Source organism: Pelodiscus sinensis, chromosome 3 (genome assembly GCF_049634645.1).
Source record: "Pelodiscus sinensis isolate JC-2024 chromosome 3, ASM4963464v1, whole genome shotgun sequence".
In the NCBI taxonomy this organism is placed as follows: Eukaryota; Metazoa; Chordata; order Testudines; family Trionychidae; genus Pelodiscus; species Pelodiscus sinensis.
This window is the reverse complement of record NC_134713.1, coordinates 157,939,127-157,954,157: the sequence shown is the minus strand read 5'-3', so window position 1 is coordinate 157,954,157 and position 15,031 is coordinate 157,939,127. Positions and strand designations below refer to the sequence as shown.

Below are 15,031 nucleotides of genomic sequence, written 5' to 3'. Positions count from 1 at the left end.
CTGGGATTTGTAATGGCAAATAAAGGACATTAGAAAGACACATATAAGCCAGTGTCCATGCTGCATGCACACAGGCCCAGGAAGTCCTACCAGAAATAAGTTCTCCCATGCACTGCTCAGTCAGACAAGAGGCCCAGCAGGCCCTCTCTGCACAAACTGCCAGAAAAGGGGGTGGCCTTGTACCCTCCCTATTGAGCACTCATTCACCCCCTGGCAATACACTCTCCCTCCCCCCATGGAACGGTTTCTACAAGGAGCTCTCCAGCCAAACAGATATTTGATAATTGAAGAGTTAGTGACAACACACACCCATCAAGCACTGAGACGCCACACCAACAAAGCTGAGCAGGGGAATAGCTCCCTGTGCTGATGGTACTTGGGGTTGGTCCTGCCTTGGGCAGGGGGCTAGACTTGATGACCTACTGAGGTCTCTTCCAGCTCTATGATTCTAGTCAAATAACTCATATCTGCTGTACAAGGGCATACAGCATTCTCTTCTGGAGCATGCAGCATTTTCACTTCCAGATGCTGTTGCTGCCTAGTCTAGATCAGCAGCTCTGATTGTGGAAGCACTACGTTTCTGACCGGCTCCGCAGGGCCTGTTTTTGGCATTAAGTGACCTAGGAAGGTCGCACCCCCTTAAAAAAAAAGTTGGTTCCTACCCACAATCCTGGCTGAGAATGCTACAAGAAAGTGATCTATGAAGGTCATCTCAACAGCTTTTTTTTTTCCCTCCCATTGGGAAGGAGAGAAAACTGTCCTAAAGGTCTGCTCAGACTTCATTTTTAGCCATACCACAGACACAACCATGTTGAGTCATTTTTCAACCCAACCCACCCCTTTCCCCCCCGGGTGAATTTGTCACTGCTGTCATCTCTGGCTCAGGAGATCAGAGCGACAGCAGATGCATGCCCTGCCGCCCCTGCTGCCCTGCGACCCATCCCCAGAGACAGGAAGAAGAGAACCAACTCATCCTCAAAGTCCCAGTTTTTTTCTCATCTGACCTAAACAGGCAATTGTAGTTGGGTCCCAGTGGGCTTGCATGTGATTGCAGGGCTCTAAATCATATGCCTGCATGATTAAGATCCTGCAAGTCATAATGAAGAGATTCTGGAACTGCACAAACTCCAGTAAGTTTATAAGGAGGAAGCACTGAACAGGTAGGGAGAGGTGATGCAAATCAGTCAGCATCTGTGCTGGGCTACTAAGGTAGTGGCTATGTAACCAAGGAGAAGTTTTAGTAAGTGTCTGAACCATCCTTTCTCCACCCAGCCTTGCCTCCTAGGACCCCGCAGGGTGTTTCTCAACTGGTTACTTTACCTTCTGGGAGAACGTTGCTCATGCTCAGGACGGTCATCAGATTGTTAACATCGCTACTGATGCTCTGGGCTACTCCAGGGTACTGCAGGGGAAGAAGGGCAAGGACAGCAATAAAGTCAGGTCATTTTGGAGTCTTTATGCTACCACAGGACTCTCCACCATAACCATAATATCATTTACAATAGCCACTAACGCCTCCCTCTTCAAAAATAGACCCAATCAATGCTTCCTGTTGTACCAGAAGAGAGGAAACTCAACTAAGAAATCCACTATGGACCTCATGTAAATCTAATACCTGGAAGGTGCTGAGACATAAGACAGTGGGCAACAGAACAAACCCTTTAGAGAAGTTAGATACTACCCTAATCTCCCTGCAGGTAAAATGGCCAGGAATGGTTTTCTGACGTAGGGATTCACTTCGCACACAGAAAAGATCCCAAGAGGAATAAATATTTGGCAGATACCAGACTGTCACTTGGCGATCACTGCTGAGACACTCACTTGAAGGCTGGCTGCCCTAGAGACTGAAGCCCTTTGTTTATCTGCAGAACAGCATTGCACGGAGAGCAGCAGGGTAAGCGTAACCTGTGCTGCATGCCAATGTGCCCCAATCCTGAACTGGCAAGAGACTGGATCAGGTTCCTCACCTGTTCAGTACTTCACTTCTCTCCACAGAACAGTCAAGAAGAGAGCAATTCTACTTGTTTTGTGATCTGAACACCTGTCATTGGGAGCTGAAATGACAGCATGATGGTAACCTTCCATCATTATTAACTTGGCCTGAATTCAGTCAGATGCCCTAGAAATGAGAGGTGTTTGGTCGCATCACTGATTTTCTAAGCCAGTATTCCCAAAATATCCCTTGCCTACAAAAGAAGCTCACAAACACGACTAACCCAGGTGGAGACAGATCACAGAAGGAAGCATCAGGGCCTGCACACGTGGCTTACTGAGATGTGTTTCAACAGGACATTTAGCTCATCTAGATTACAAATGTATGACACAAAACCAGCACTTCCAATGACACAATTCATTTATATTAGAAGCACCAAATTGGTGTCAACGTTGAAACTAGTTTGCACACACACACTAAGTTTCTGCCGTCCCTGTTGACACTTTTAATTACTGACAGTTTTATTGGGTGTAGGCAAACAATGCCATGTATTGTTCTGACAGACGAGTGCCCGTCATTTCAAATAATAATATAAAGGAGAACGTTTGTAAGTTTGTGCACTAATAACGTGGACACTATAAGAGCTACCACAACCAAACTTTGCATGGGATAACCTTTCATCCAGGAGAAGGTTTTAAAGTACTTTTGGACCCGATTGGGATCCCGCCCTGCCCCCCACGGTACCTGCGGCCTCGGGCGCGAGCTGGGATGCCCCTCCCATGTGTAGCCTCCCAGGACTCGCCTCCTCCCGCCCACAAGGTTACAAAACCGACCCTCTCCCCACTTCCACCCTCATGCACACAACAGCTCAGGCACCTGCCCTGCCCACCTCAGCACCCGCAGCCCCAGGCATGAGCTGGAGTGCCCCTCCCGCATGTAACCTCCCCTCCACCCGGGGTCACTCCACACCTGCCAACCCACCCCTCCAGAAACCAAAACCAAAGCCAGCCAGCCTTTCTGCTCAGCTTGCTGGCCTTATCCGAGCAGAAGGAACACGTGTGCCTGCTGCAGCGCAGGGGCCAGGTTAAACCCTCGATGCGTTACACTGTTGTGAAGCCAGCTGGCTGCTGTTCGTACCATGAGTGGGGCTCTTCTGTGTCTGGTTCCAGCCATCGGGGTTAGATGTGAGCTCTGAGCTTTTGCTTGCCAAGGCAGGACAGGTGGATCCCTGAGCCAACCTTGCAAAGAGAAGTCCTCTTGCTACTGGCCACATGACTGTGTACTGTTCTCCTGGGGGGCAGGCTGCTCAGTCCTGGGGAGAGGAGGGTCCTGCTGCTCTCAGAGGGTCAGGTGTGGCCCAGGAGCCTTCAGTCCCCAGCGTCTGTGGCTCTGGGGGTCCCCTGGCTCAGGGTTCCCTCTTTCCTAAGTTTTCTAAATTTTGATCTTCCAGTTTCTCCCGAGCAACGCCAGGTAAGGACAGCTAGTTTCAAATATGACTCGCAACCAGTGAAAGATTTTTTTGAAACAGTACTGGGCACCAGCCAGAAGGACTTTTTTCATGAGGCAAGCCACCTAACAGATGGATTCTGATCTATTCATCAACTGTCCTATGTGCTATTAGGAACATACAAGCTATCATTCTAGAGGAGACCCATGGACCACTTGTCAGAATACGGGATAACAGCCAGAACCACATTTCTCAGGGGAAGGTACCAAAAACCCCACAAAAGACTAAGCGAGCTAGTCTGTCCCCTGTGAAGGAAGATCTCATACTAATCCCTAATAGCTTTTAAGTCCTGAAACATGCCCTTCCAATACTTTGTTTCACTCCTGGTGGAATTCTGTGCCAAAAAATGAAAATTCTGCAAAAATCTGCATATTTCAGTCAGTCAAAAATGCAATATAATCATGCCAGTTTAAATAAATTACCAAAATAATTGAAACTACTATATATTGGGAATGGGGAGCATTTAAGGAAATCTCTATACCCTCTTTGTCTAATAGTAATGTATCTTTACTTCTAGTTATTAGTCAAATATATAATCATGTGCTCAGTATTGCATCACAAGCAAATGAAGAGCAAGTGAGGGCTGGGAAATCAAGCTCAATTTATATTGGGTAACCCAGCGGTGCACAACCCGTGGCTGTCTTCCTGAGGGGTCGCAGCACTTTGATCCAGGTGGCCGATATTTTCTTTTCCTGATTCGGTGCCTGATGCACCCACAGCGGGGGAGTGGTGGGGAGCAGACTAGCAGTGGAGCAGACCAGCGATTTAATTTAAAGGGCCACAACAAAATTTTCCCAGCTCTCCCCCCTCAACAAAAATGTTTCCAGCTCCGGGGGCTGCATATGAAAAAAGGTTGAGCACCACTGGGCTAATCAACCATCTGCAGGAAGCTCCCAGAGCACATTTTGTTAGAAAAATCTTAGTCCAAAAATGCAGATCTGTGCTAATCACTACAGCACAATAAATATTTGTATGGCTATACACACACAATAAGGCTCTTACACACCACTCTAGCAATGTAAAGGAACATTAACAAAAACTTTTACATCTGTTTTCTACTCGTGGAAATTTACTAAGAATGGGAACAATTCACTAACCACAATGGGATCAAGTAGGCAGACATGTTACTACATTATGCTCTGCCTGTGGCATACATGGACAGAACCTCTCTCATTCACTCCATCGCACACCTGCCCTGCACCTTCCCTCCTGGCAGTGATGGACTCTGCCCATGCATACTCAGACCCCTCACATACATGCTGATTTACATGTCCGTCTGCTGACTGATTTGGGCTGCTGCGGAGGAGCAAATGACCATGCTTGCAGCTTCCTTTTGCTATCCCTCAAAAGTCATTTTTCTGTGAGGAAGCCAAGAGAACTATGGACAACATGACTTCTGCACCCGTGCAGTGACACAAAAATGCTTGCACCTAATTAACACAGTCCTGGGCATGCCTGTTATTCATACAATACTTCAAACCCCTCTTTGTATAGTAAATGTGATGTCTATGTAGTGAGGAATGGAATTGGAGGGAATCTAGCTTCATGAACTTCTGTTTAAGCCCTAATCTTAGAACCAAAAGAAACAGCAACCTACAAACCCACCTGGATCTTCATGGCAACTTCTTTACCATTCTTCAAGCGTGCCAGGTGAACCTGGCCAATGGAAGCGGCCGCAAAGGGACGTTCTTCAAAAAACTCCAGCTTATCCCTCCAGTTGGGACCAAGGTCATCATTCAAAGTTTTCTAGAAATACCAAAAAAAAAAAAAAAAAAAATCAGGATAAGGAAAGCTAAGATCTGGGCCAAAATTTTATTTCCCTATGTTGAAAACCACCATTTTCCTCTGAGATGCCTGGCAAAATCCAGAGTTATTCCCTTTGTGCCACTGCAAATCTAGTCGGATAACACTGCCCACACCCAGAATAGTTCCGTAAATCTTAACCCATGTTAATACAAAATTGTCACAGTCTTGCTCAGTCTACAGAGACATGCAGTATTGCTCAAGTAGAAGGCCAAGATCTTAAGAAACAACTACAGGAGGAGCTGGTTGTCAGTGTGTCAAGGCCTTTTATCATATTGTTTTTTCACTGCCTTCGAGAAAAAGAGTGCAGGAGGTGAAGACAACAGCACGGGGATATTTCTGCCATGGGCAACCCAGGCCCATGGCAGAAAGCTGCTCTACAGAGGTGCAGGATTTAGAATAGTACTCCTAATCTGTTCTTAACAGCATTTTGATCCACTGTCAACCTGTTATTTCACTTTCCACTAACACATGTGAAAGGCTTACCTGGGTTAGAATTCTATGGGGAACAAACACTTCTTGTGGATAATCTGCCTCAATCCCCTTTACTGATGTTTGCAGTTAAAGAAAAAAATAAAAGCTGGCCCAAGTCATTTGCTTCATTTTGACCCTGTTTGAAAGTGGGTAAAATATCACCTTGAAAAACTAACTAGCTAAAAATCTTCATTCTGCTATATTGATCTTAACTTTCACCCACTGACTATCCATGGGCTGAGGCACCTGGGTGCCCAAGTCACTTTTAAAAATGGGATTTAACTTAATCCACTCCTGTTTAGGAGAGGCTGGAAAAAAAAGCAAAATAAAAAAACTGAAAATGTGACGAACCTAAAGAGCCCCTAGTTATACCAACCTACCTTTGGGGTTGGTGGGTCTCAGCACGAATACAGAGAATACTCGTCACAGAACTGAATTTCCTGTAGATGAGTTAAGTTACTGGGAAAGAACAGTTCACTTAATCATACTTTGTAAAGCCTTTCAGCTCCACTCACTGCACCCAGGCCTTATAATGTTAATATATTTACTGAGAGTACTCTAAAAATACCAACCCCCGCTTTTGCCGGGGGCAAGGCACAGGATGTGTTTATTCCACTCCTACACTCTTTCCCCCTGCTAAACAGGATTGAATATTCCTCACCATCACTTGCTTTACTGGCATGAAGTCTGCACTCTGACGCACACGCTCAAAAATCCTCTGAAGATGAGGGTTGATGAAGGCATTATCTGCCAGGAGAAAGTACAAGCTGGTTAGAAAGAGGGAACTACACCCACAGAAATTCACACTTACAAGCATGCTTCTAATCGCTAGCGTACATATGGACCCCTTTAGAACAATGTACTCCAAAGTAGGGATGCCAGCATGTAAGCATCACCCTTACTGAGTGATGCTTACCAGATACCGGTTAGCTGATACCCAAGAGCAGCTGCTCCAGCCCTGCAGGGTGCCGGAAGCAGAAGCCAGTTGTCTGCACAAGGCAGTTGGCTCCTGCGGCCAGCCCCCTTCCCCAAAGCAGGGGAGCCTGTAGTGGGAGCCGAGAGAAGAAGCTTACCCACCACCCCATGCGCAGTGCTATTCACTCCTGATGCAAGCCACCCCCCTATGGGGGGCAAGGGGACCAGCAGCGGAAGCACACTTAAGCAAAACTAAGATTTAACCAGTTAACTAATTACCGGTAATCAGGATTTTACATCCTGAGCCTAAAGCCCTTTCATCAACTACAACTCTTCGGGGGACTGCTAAGAACAAAAGCCAACTCCAAGATTAAATGATCAGCAGGATGATTCAAAATTCTTCCCAACACTGAAAAAAGTACCATTCTAGACTCTCTCCCCCACCCCTGAGCATTACCACTTGGGAAGTTGGGTAATCAGTAGAGAAGTCACTTGCACAAATCCTGAGGCAAGGGAGGTGGAAGGAGCGAAGTGTGGTTGGGAACAGGAGAGCTGGTACAACAGCTTGCATTTTGTCCCCATCCCTCCAGATCAGAACAGAGTGACCATAGCAATGTTTGGAGAAACAGATTCGGACTGCACTTCTCACACACTTTCCCTCTCTCCCCCCCCCTCCCCCCCGAGACACAAACTGAAGCATAAACACTTGTAAGAATAAAATCTCTTGACTCACACTGCAGTCTAATACTGGTTTTCCAATGTTTGTCTGCTTTGTTCACCAAGATGCTAATGACATATCAGTGTGTTCTACACTTATATGGCAATCTTGCTGCTACAGGAATGCAGGAAGGAATTATTTGTGGTGCTGCGCACTTCACTAAAAATTGTGGTAGTTATGGATAAATCCAAACCAATGAAATTGTGCTTAATGCAAAACACATACTGTACTGCACAGACCTGTTTCCCACACACCCCAAATCAGCAGAATCTGTAGATACAGTCATTATAACAGACCTGATTCAAACTTCTTTGCAGGGCTTGCGTAATACTAAATTTGTGTGTCACTCCAAATTTTGTCTGAGAAAAGGAGAGTTCATCTCTCACTGATTCAAGCACAAGCATGCTAGAAGTGTTTAAGAGAAGCATAGTAGGGGCTGAATTAGGCATCAACCAGGATTTGAAAGAATTTAACCCACAAATATTTAAAAGTCAAGAACAGAAAGGATAGGATTTCCCAAAGGATTAGGTTTCCACAAATTCTCAGAGCACAAAGAAAGCCTATTGCCAACACCTTGTGATGTTTTTCCACACTTTAAAGGCACAGCAAGACGGCCACAAAATGCTTTGTTTACAGCTCCCCCCACATCTTGTCAATTATGCGGAAGTAATTCCTAGCCACCCTCTTTAGTCTTGAAAGAGCTGAATATTAACATTTTCAATCATATGAATGGGTTTTTTAAAGATACAGTGAAAAATATTTGAAATATTTCTGTGTGCTTAAGTTTGGATATGAATTATTATGGCTGCAGATTTGCCCAGGCAAGCTGGCAACATTAAATCAACTTAAGAGTGCACTCTCTTTCACAAAGACAGGTACTTCAGAGACAAGACACTAACACGCTTTCTCTCAGATGCTGTACCAAATAAACCTTGAATCTCCTGAGATGTCTGTCCACTAAGAGGAGAGTGGCTTTTCATACAACTGACAAGATTCCCAGCAACTGTATGCCTGGAGAGAGCTGGAAATGCAACAGATACTTCTAGTTGGTTAGTTTTATAAGCACCACTTAAGTTCAACATATGCACATTTTTTGTACATTTATAAACAAATGTGTTGTAGTTGGGGGTGCTTAATAGGCACAATCTTGTAATAGCTCCCCGACAAGGACTCCCAGGAGACAGGGGCTGCTGGACCCAGCATGAGCCAGGAATGAGCAAGCCTCGCTCAGTCCCAGCTTGCGCTGGGTCCAGGAGCTACCCCCGCTGTGGCTTTGCCGTTTAAATGTAGTAAGAGCTGGGTGGGCAGGCAGCCCGCCCAGCTCCTACTACATTTAAACTACAGAGTCATAGCAGGGGGATAGCTCCTGGAGGCTTCCTCCCATATCAACTAACCGTGTAGTCGATAGAATTTCCATTGACTACAGGATTAGGTTACTAATTGCTTCCTCACATCCTTATTAGGGATTTTAAAAAACAGTTATTGTAATCATGTAGTTAAAAATTTGCTTAGCAGTTACATACTGGCTCCCTGGGAGCAGGGCCAGCAGCTAGTGCACTCCCAGCTGCTAGCCCACCAGAGGCTGGCTGTCACCCAATGCTGCAGACTCTCACATGGTTTTTAAATTGGCTCCCTGCGCTTAATGGCTCCCACCTCGCACAGCTACCTCCGATACAGAGGCAGCAGCCAGCTCCCTGGTAGCCAGACCAGGATCCGGCATGTAATTGTTTGGTTAACCAATAAAAATCTTGAGGGTGATATACCAGGACTAACTAAATGAAAGTTATTTTCCTGGGAATACCCAATGCTCTCCTTGAAGAACAAAGCAAACCAGAGAAAAAAGGCGGAGTAGTTTTGCTTACTAGCCCATACATATGACCTTACCAGACCACAAGGTGGCAGGACTTGCACAAGCTCTGGCAGGCAACCCAAGAATCAGATCCATTGCTACCATGGTCAGTAAGGGAAGTTACTGCAGCCCTACCTTTTCCCAGAGTAACAATAGAGCAGCCACTCCATGCAGACACAACACCCTTCCTGGCCCATAGCCTCTTCCTTCCCTCACCAGGTGGAGCCTGTAGACCACTTGCCTTGATCCAGATAGCAAGGATCAGGGCTTCCCCCACACCTCTGGCAGCAGGGAGCCAGCATTGGAGCACCAGCACCAGCTCACCCCGCTTGGGGGTGGAGGAGGGGAAGAAGCCCCAAGCCTCCCGGGCCATAGGTTCCCCATCCCTGTGCTTAAGAGTTTTTTCTGAAAATACACTATAGCTGAGAAAGAGAAAGACACCCTTCCTTTACTCCGCCTCCATTCTGGCTCTGCTGAGCAACAGACCACAGAAACAAGGTAGCAGTGAGTTTCCAGAGGGTGAGGCAACTGAAAACAATTGGCAGCCTGTGAAATTGATTCAACTGCTGAGAAGAGCTCAGAATGAGCCACTGTATAAAAATAGATACTGCTCAATCTGTTCTCTCTTCAGAGGCCCTTCAAAAATAAAAAATAAATCTCCCTTGGCATTTCTGGGAGATAAAGGCCAGGGAAAGAAACTGCCCAGAAGGAACCACCACCGCTCAGCTGGCTTTTGTTTGTTTTTTAAAACAGCCCCCTGCAGTTCCATATGATCTTGTGTCTCATTCATGTTATAGATGCCCAACTCAGAAGTACTGATCCCCAACCTTTTTATGCCCAAGATCAATTTTGAAATGTAAGGGCAACCCAAGAACTACTCTGCCTCCTCCACAAAGCCCCACCCAACACACTCCATCCTATCCTCTCTCCATCACTCACTCCCCCCACACACTCACTTTTACTGGGCTGAGGCAGAGATTTGGGGTGCAGGGTGCTGGCTCTGGGAAAGAGATTAGGGCTAGGTCTTGGGGCCCAGGAGGAAGTATGAGGTGCTGGCTCAGAGTAGGGGTCAGGGCTGGAGCAGGTACCTAGGGTGGAGGAGGAGGTTCAGAGTGCAGGAGGGGTTTGGGGCTGCTTGCTCTGAGAGGGGGTTCAGGGAGGAGGGTCGGGCAGGAATGTAGGGCACTGCTTCTGGGAGAGGGCTCAGGGCTAGAGCAGGGCTGCAGGACAGTCATGATGCAGGCCCCATAAGGTCTGCACTTACTCCCTGGCTCCTGGTTAGCATAGCCCGACATGGATACAAATGTCTACCTGTGAACAGACATCTGTATCTGCTGCTCCGCAGGGCTCTGGGTTCACAGGCGACACTGCAGCCAAAGGAAAGGTGCGTGGTGCCACTTCTCAGGAGCCAGCACACCACACTATCAGCTTCTCCAGACCATGTGACTGCACTGCCTCCAGCCCTGCCACTAATGATTCCGGACCAGAGACACGTCCGGGAGAAGAGCTCGGAGCGATATAGCCACACAGCCAGAAGCAGCAGCTGGTGTAATCTGCTAGTGCTGCAGTCTTCTCCTTTGGTTACAGCATCTCCTGAGAGCAGAGCCCTGCATATCAGCAGTAAGGACATAAAATCCCATTTAACTAGTTGTCTAATTAAAAGAGGGGGTCGGCAAGATCACCGCCACAGCCAGAGCACCCCGCCTCCTGTCCACCACAGGTGACGTACATGCCTGGGCTCCCCACAGACAGGGGCTGCCCCAGGTGGGCCCTCCAGGGCTGAAGCAGCCCTTAGCCTGCGCTCAGTGGGGACCTGCTCTAGCCCCCACCAGTTAACCAAAATCAATAAGCATTACCCATTAGAAACAGCCCCTGCACACTCCTCCAAATACATGGGGCCACACTGACTACTCCTAGGAATGGGCCAATGGCTTGGGACTGGGGCAGGCAGGCAGACAGCCTGCCAAATGCTGATTGTGGTTGACTGGGGGACTGCTCAAGATCAACCAGTCAGTTGCAATCAACCAATTGGTGAACACTGCTGCAGAGAAACAAGGTAGGCAAAATAATAGCTGTTACTGGACCAACTTCTGTTGATAAGAGACAAGCTTCTAAGCTACAGAGAACTTTTCAGGCCACCATCTGAAAGATCCTAGGCCACTGCAGCACATGGCTCCCATCTCTCACTGCAGGTAGGCTTGTTCCCCAGAGCCTTCCCAAGCCATTACCCTTTCTTCCAAATCTCTCCCAATACTAACCCTTTCACAAGCAAGTCAGCTACTAATTACAAACACAATATGTAAATTAGCACACTGGAATTACTGATTCCACTTGTTACTTTCACTCTACAGATTAGGAGCTCTTTGGAGAAGTGACTTGGATTTTTCATATTACTAGTCATGTAAAGTGTCTAGCTCTCTTTAGAGAACCAAACCTTACAAGTCAAAATCTGCAAAATTTAAGCTGCAACATAATATTGACCAACCAAGTGGCTCCACAGTAGGAGCAGTCAGTTATCTGTCCATTTTATCAAGGACATCCTGAATTTAGGTTCCATGCAATTTCAACTGATTCATTTACACTTGTGGAAAAAGGTTCTAGAGGTTACAACTGAATCTGGTTTTTTCTTCCCTGAGCTTTGTTTTATTGCTGAGAACAAACATACAGGCACCACTCATTCAGTTTCTGGCCACTGCCTTTACAGCATACAGCGAGTAAATGCCAGTCTTTAAAAGGAACATTACTACTGATATTTTTAAAACCGATACAAAGATATCAAGCTAGACATTTTAGAGATTGCTGTCAATTAAAACCAGAGCTGCCACAACTGTGGATCAGTCCAAATAACACATCAAGTAACACAACTGTCAAATCCCTAAGAAAGCTCTTCCAATGTTTAATTATCTGCACTTAAAATGTAGAACTTATTGCTAGTCTGAGTTTGTCTACCTTTAACCTTCAGTCGCAGATGTCACTATGCCTTTGTCTACTAAACTAAAAATCCCACTATCATCACACGTTCTCCCCAGGTAGATCCCTAAGAGGAGATCTCATAGGATACAATCTAAACTGACTAGTACACAGAAAATGAAAGTCCCACTAATCTAATTCCCATTTTTCCACATTTTAATCCTAAAGATTATTGTTCTTCTAATTGAGAAAGCCAACAATACATTCCTTTGACCTCTCAGCATTGTTCAGAGGGACTGATTTTGAACAGAATATGCTCCCAGACATTGATTTCACAGTGAAAATCTCTATTGTTTCATTACCAATCCAATCATCCAGAATTAACCAGCTTCTAATCTCTACTATATATTTAAGAGAGTTTGACTGTCTGTTCAAGAACTCCTCCTAAAAATGGCAAGAGCTAGGACCACCAAATTTGGCATGGAACTTCCTCTTATCATAACTTAGAGCAAGGTACTGGTTTGGTTGCAGGAAAATCGTATGTGCCTGGAATGGGGCTGCTTCTCAAAACTATACAGAAAAGAAATAGAATCACCAGGTAGGTGAAAGGGGCTGGCTGGGGCACTCGCCCACCCCCGGGACTGCCCCAGTCCCCAGGTGCCCTTTAAGGAGAGCAGAAGGGAGGGGGCTGAAACTTCCCCCGCTAACCCCCCCCCAATTTGTATGGGGGAACAACCAGCAATGTTCCCAAGGGAAAGAACATAATTTGCTGCACTCCTCACTCCGGCTGGGGAGCGGAGGGGACTGATAAACTTGGACCTGCCCCAGTTAGGGGACACGTACCCCTCTCCCAGCTGTGCCCACTGGAAAGGCAACAGCCATAGGGAGGTGCTTCTCACCTGTCCCCAACCCAAACTGCTGCAGTGAGAGGGGCCCGAGGTAGACCTCTCAATGAAGCAGCCTACATACTGAATGCCTCATCCCCAGCCCCACCCGACCTTCCCACTCCCAAGCATCCTTCTGGGAGGGCAGAGGGGCCCTGAAGGGCCTCCCCCCAATCTGTGCGGGGATGTGCATTCACAGACCAGTGAACAAACAAGAGAGCAATTAACACTATCACTACACTAAATTACACAAAGGTATAGGTTTGTGCTGTGCATGGGTTTGGAGGTGCACTTTCAAGGCTTGTGCGGATCGCAGGACTGTGTCCGCATCTGCCTTCCCCATCTGGTTGTATGCTTACTTGTTCAATTTGACCAACCCCAGTCTTTAACACTCGTGCTAAATGTCATGATTTAATTTTTGCCTTCACTTATCTTCATGGTGTAGAGCCATCTTATTTTAGACCTATTGCAGAAAATTAGCTAGGTTTTAGGCAGTTTATATTTGGGAGAGTAACGTGTAACTATTTAAACAGTTAACTGATAAGTATTGTTATGGTTATACATCAGCTCCCAGGGAGCCAACTCCACTCTGGGCTCTGCAGCAGCATGTAACCGCTAAGATTCTTAGCCATTACAGCTACAGTTTTCAGCAATTTTTTACATCCCTACTTTATGAGAGACTCAATTCACATTTACAGCACAAACACTGTAGGAGGATGGATGTGTGTACGAAGGAGAAGGGTACAACATGCACATTTCCTGCCATTTCAGAAAATCCCACGTAACTGAACTAATCAGGCAATTTTGTAATCTTCATTCTCCCATGAGGGAACTGCTCAGTTAGGCAAATAGCTTCAAATGAATGGTGAAAGGCTGACTGAAGACAGTCTTCTGTGCTGCTGACTTGTTAAAAAAAATCTTGAGGTCCAGTCAGTCTCATTAGCAATGACTTCACGTCCTTCCTGCCCTCTGCGTACAATAAGCAGATTGCCCCAAGTAAAAGGGTCACTAAATAAAGCTGGCAAGCACTAGTGAGTAAGACCTGCTACTTACCTTGAATGCTCAACATCTGGCCTAGCTTCAGTGCAGCTCCCCGCACTTTGCATAGAGTTCTCACAATTCTTTCTGCATTGGCCTCTGACAGAAAGGGACTGGAATCCATAATCGCCTTCTTTCCTGAGGGCGGGAAGAGAGATTAAAATACCTTATGGATCCCCAGCAACTTCATCCCACCACATCATCCTATTTTACTCTATACCCTCTTCTCTCAAGAAATCAACATACCCATTTATCCTCCATCCAACATAAGCCATTTCCAGAACTCCTCAGAGAGGCAACTCTGAAGCAAGTATGACACCCCAACAGAAGAACAGAGGGGGGGTAGACCCTCAAAAAGGAAGCAACTGAATCAACTGGTTTTATACAATTGTATTGTATATAAAAATCTGTCAATAAGGTCTTTATGGAAACCTGTAATGCTCTAAACTTGCAGGTCATTATGAGAGGTATACCGTTATGGTTATGAACATATGCATGTAAACATATCAAGAAAACGAAAACGGTGGTGCAAATCTCTCATAACAAGGTGATAAAGCAATCAGGCAGGGAGGGGCACCTCCCCACCAGAAAAGTCCCACAACTGTCCAGCCCAGAAAAATATGAGCTGTTAGTGATAAAGGAAACACATTAAGTCAAATAAGAATTCCCCTTACTTTGAACGAGTCACCATATCAACACACACAAAAAAAAAATCTTTTAAAAGAATACACCTTTTTTTTTTTAAATCCATAAAACTTGAGGAGCAATTTCCAAGCAGAGAACAATTCATGATTCACTCTATAACAAAGTGCATGAAGGGAAACTGTTCAAAGACAAGAGGTAATTTATATTAGAAAAGATACTTTGTTTAATATGAAAGTGTAAAGCCTAAGGTTGCATTTTTAGGTTTCTTTTCCATGTAACTTGTTTATGTTCTCATTATTTAATTATTGAATCTGTGATTTTTCTATTAAATAAAATTTTGGTTTTACCCCCAGCA

The 15,031-nt window shown here is 45.8% G+C and overlaps 1 protein-coding gene across 1 annotated transcript in view; it reads right to left on the bottom strand.

Moving 5' to 3' along the window:
• The window catches only part of COQ8A (coenzyme Q8A), an 84,472-nt gene that overhangs the window by 10,583 nt on the left and 58,858 nt on the right, over positions 1-15,031 (bottom strand). The window contains exons 6-9 of the mRNA XM_075925323.1: positions 14,047-14,169; positions 6,379-6,464; positions 5,046-5,186; positions 1,321-1,402 (exon numbers count right to left, since the gene is read on the bottom strand). Coding sequence (XP_075781438.1) covers positions 1,321-1,402; positions 5,046-5,186; positions 6,379-6,464; positions 14,047-14,169 — 432 coding nt within the window. The remainder of the gene's footprint in view (positions 1-1,320; positions 1,403-5,045; positions 5,187-6,378; positions 6,465-14,046; positions 14,170-15,031) is intronic.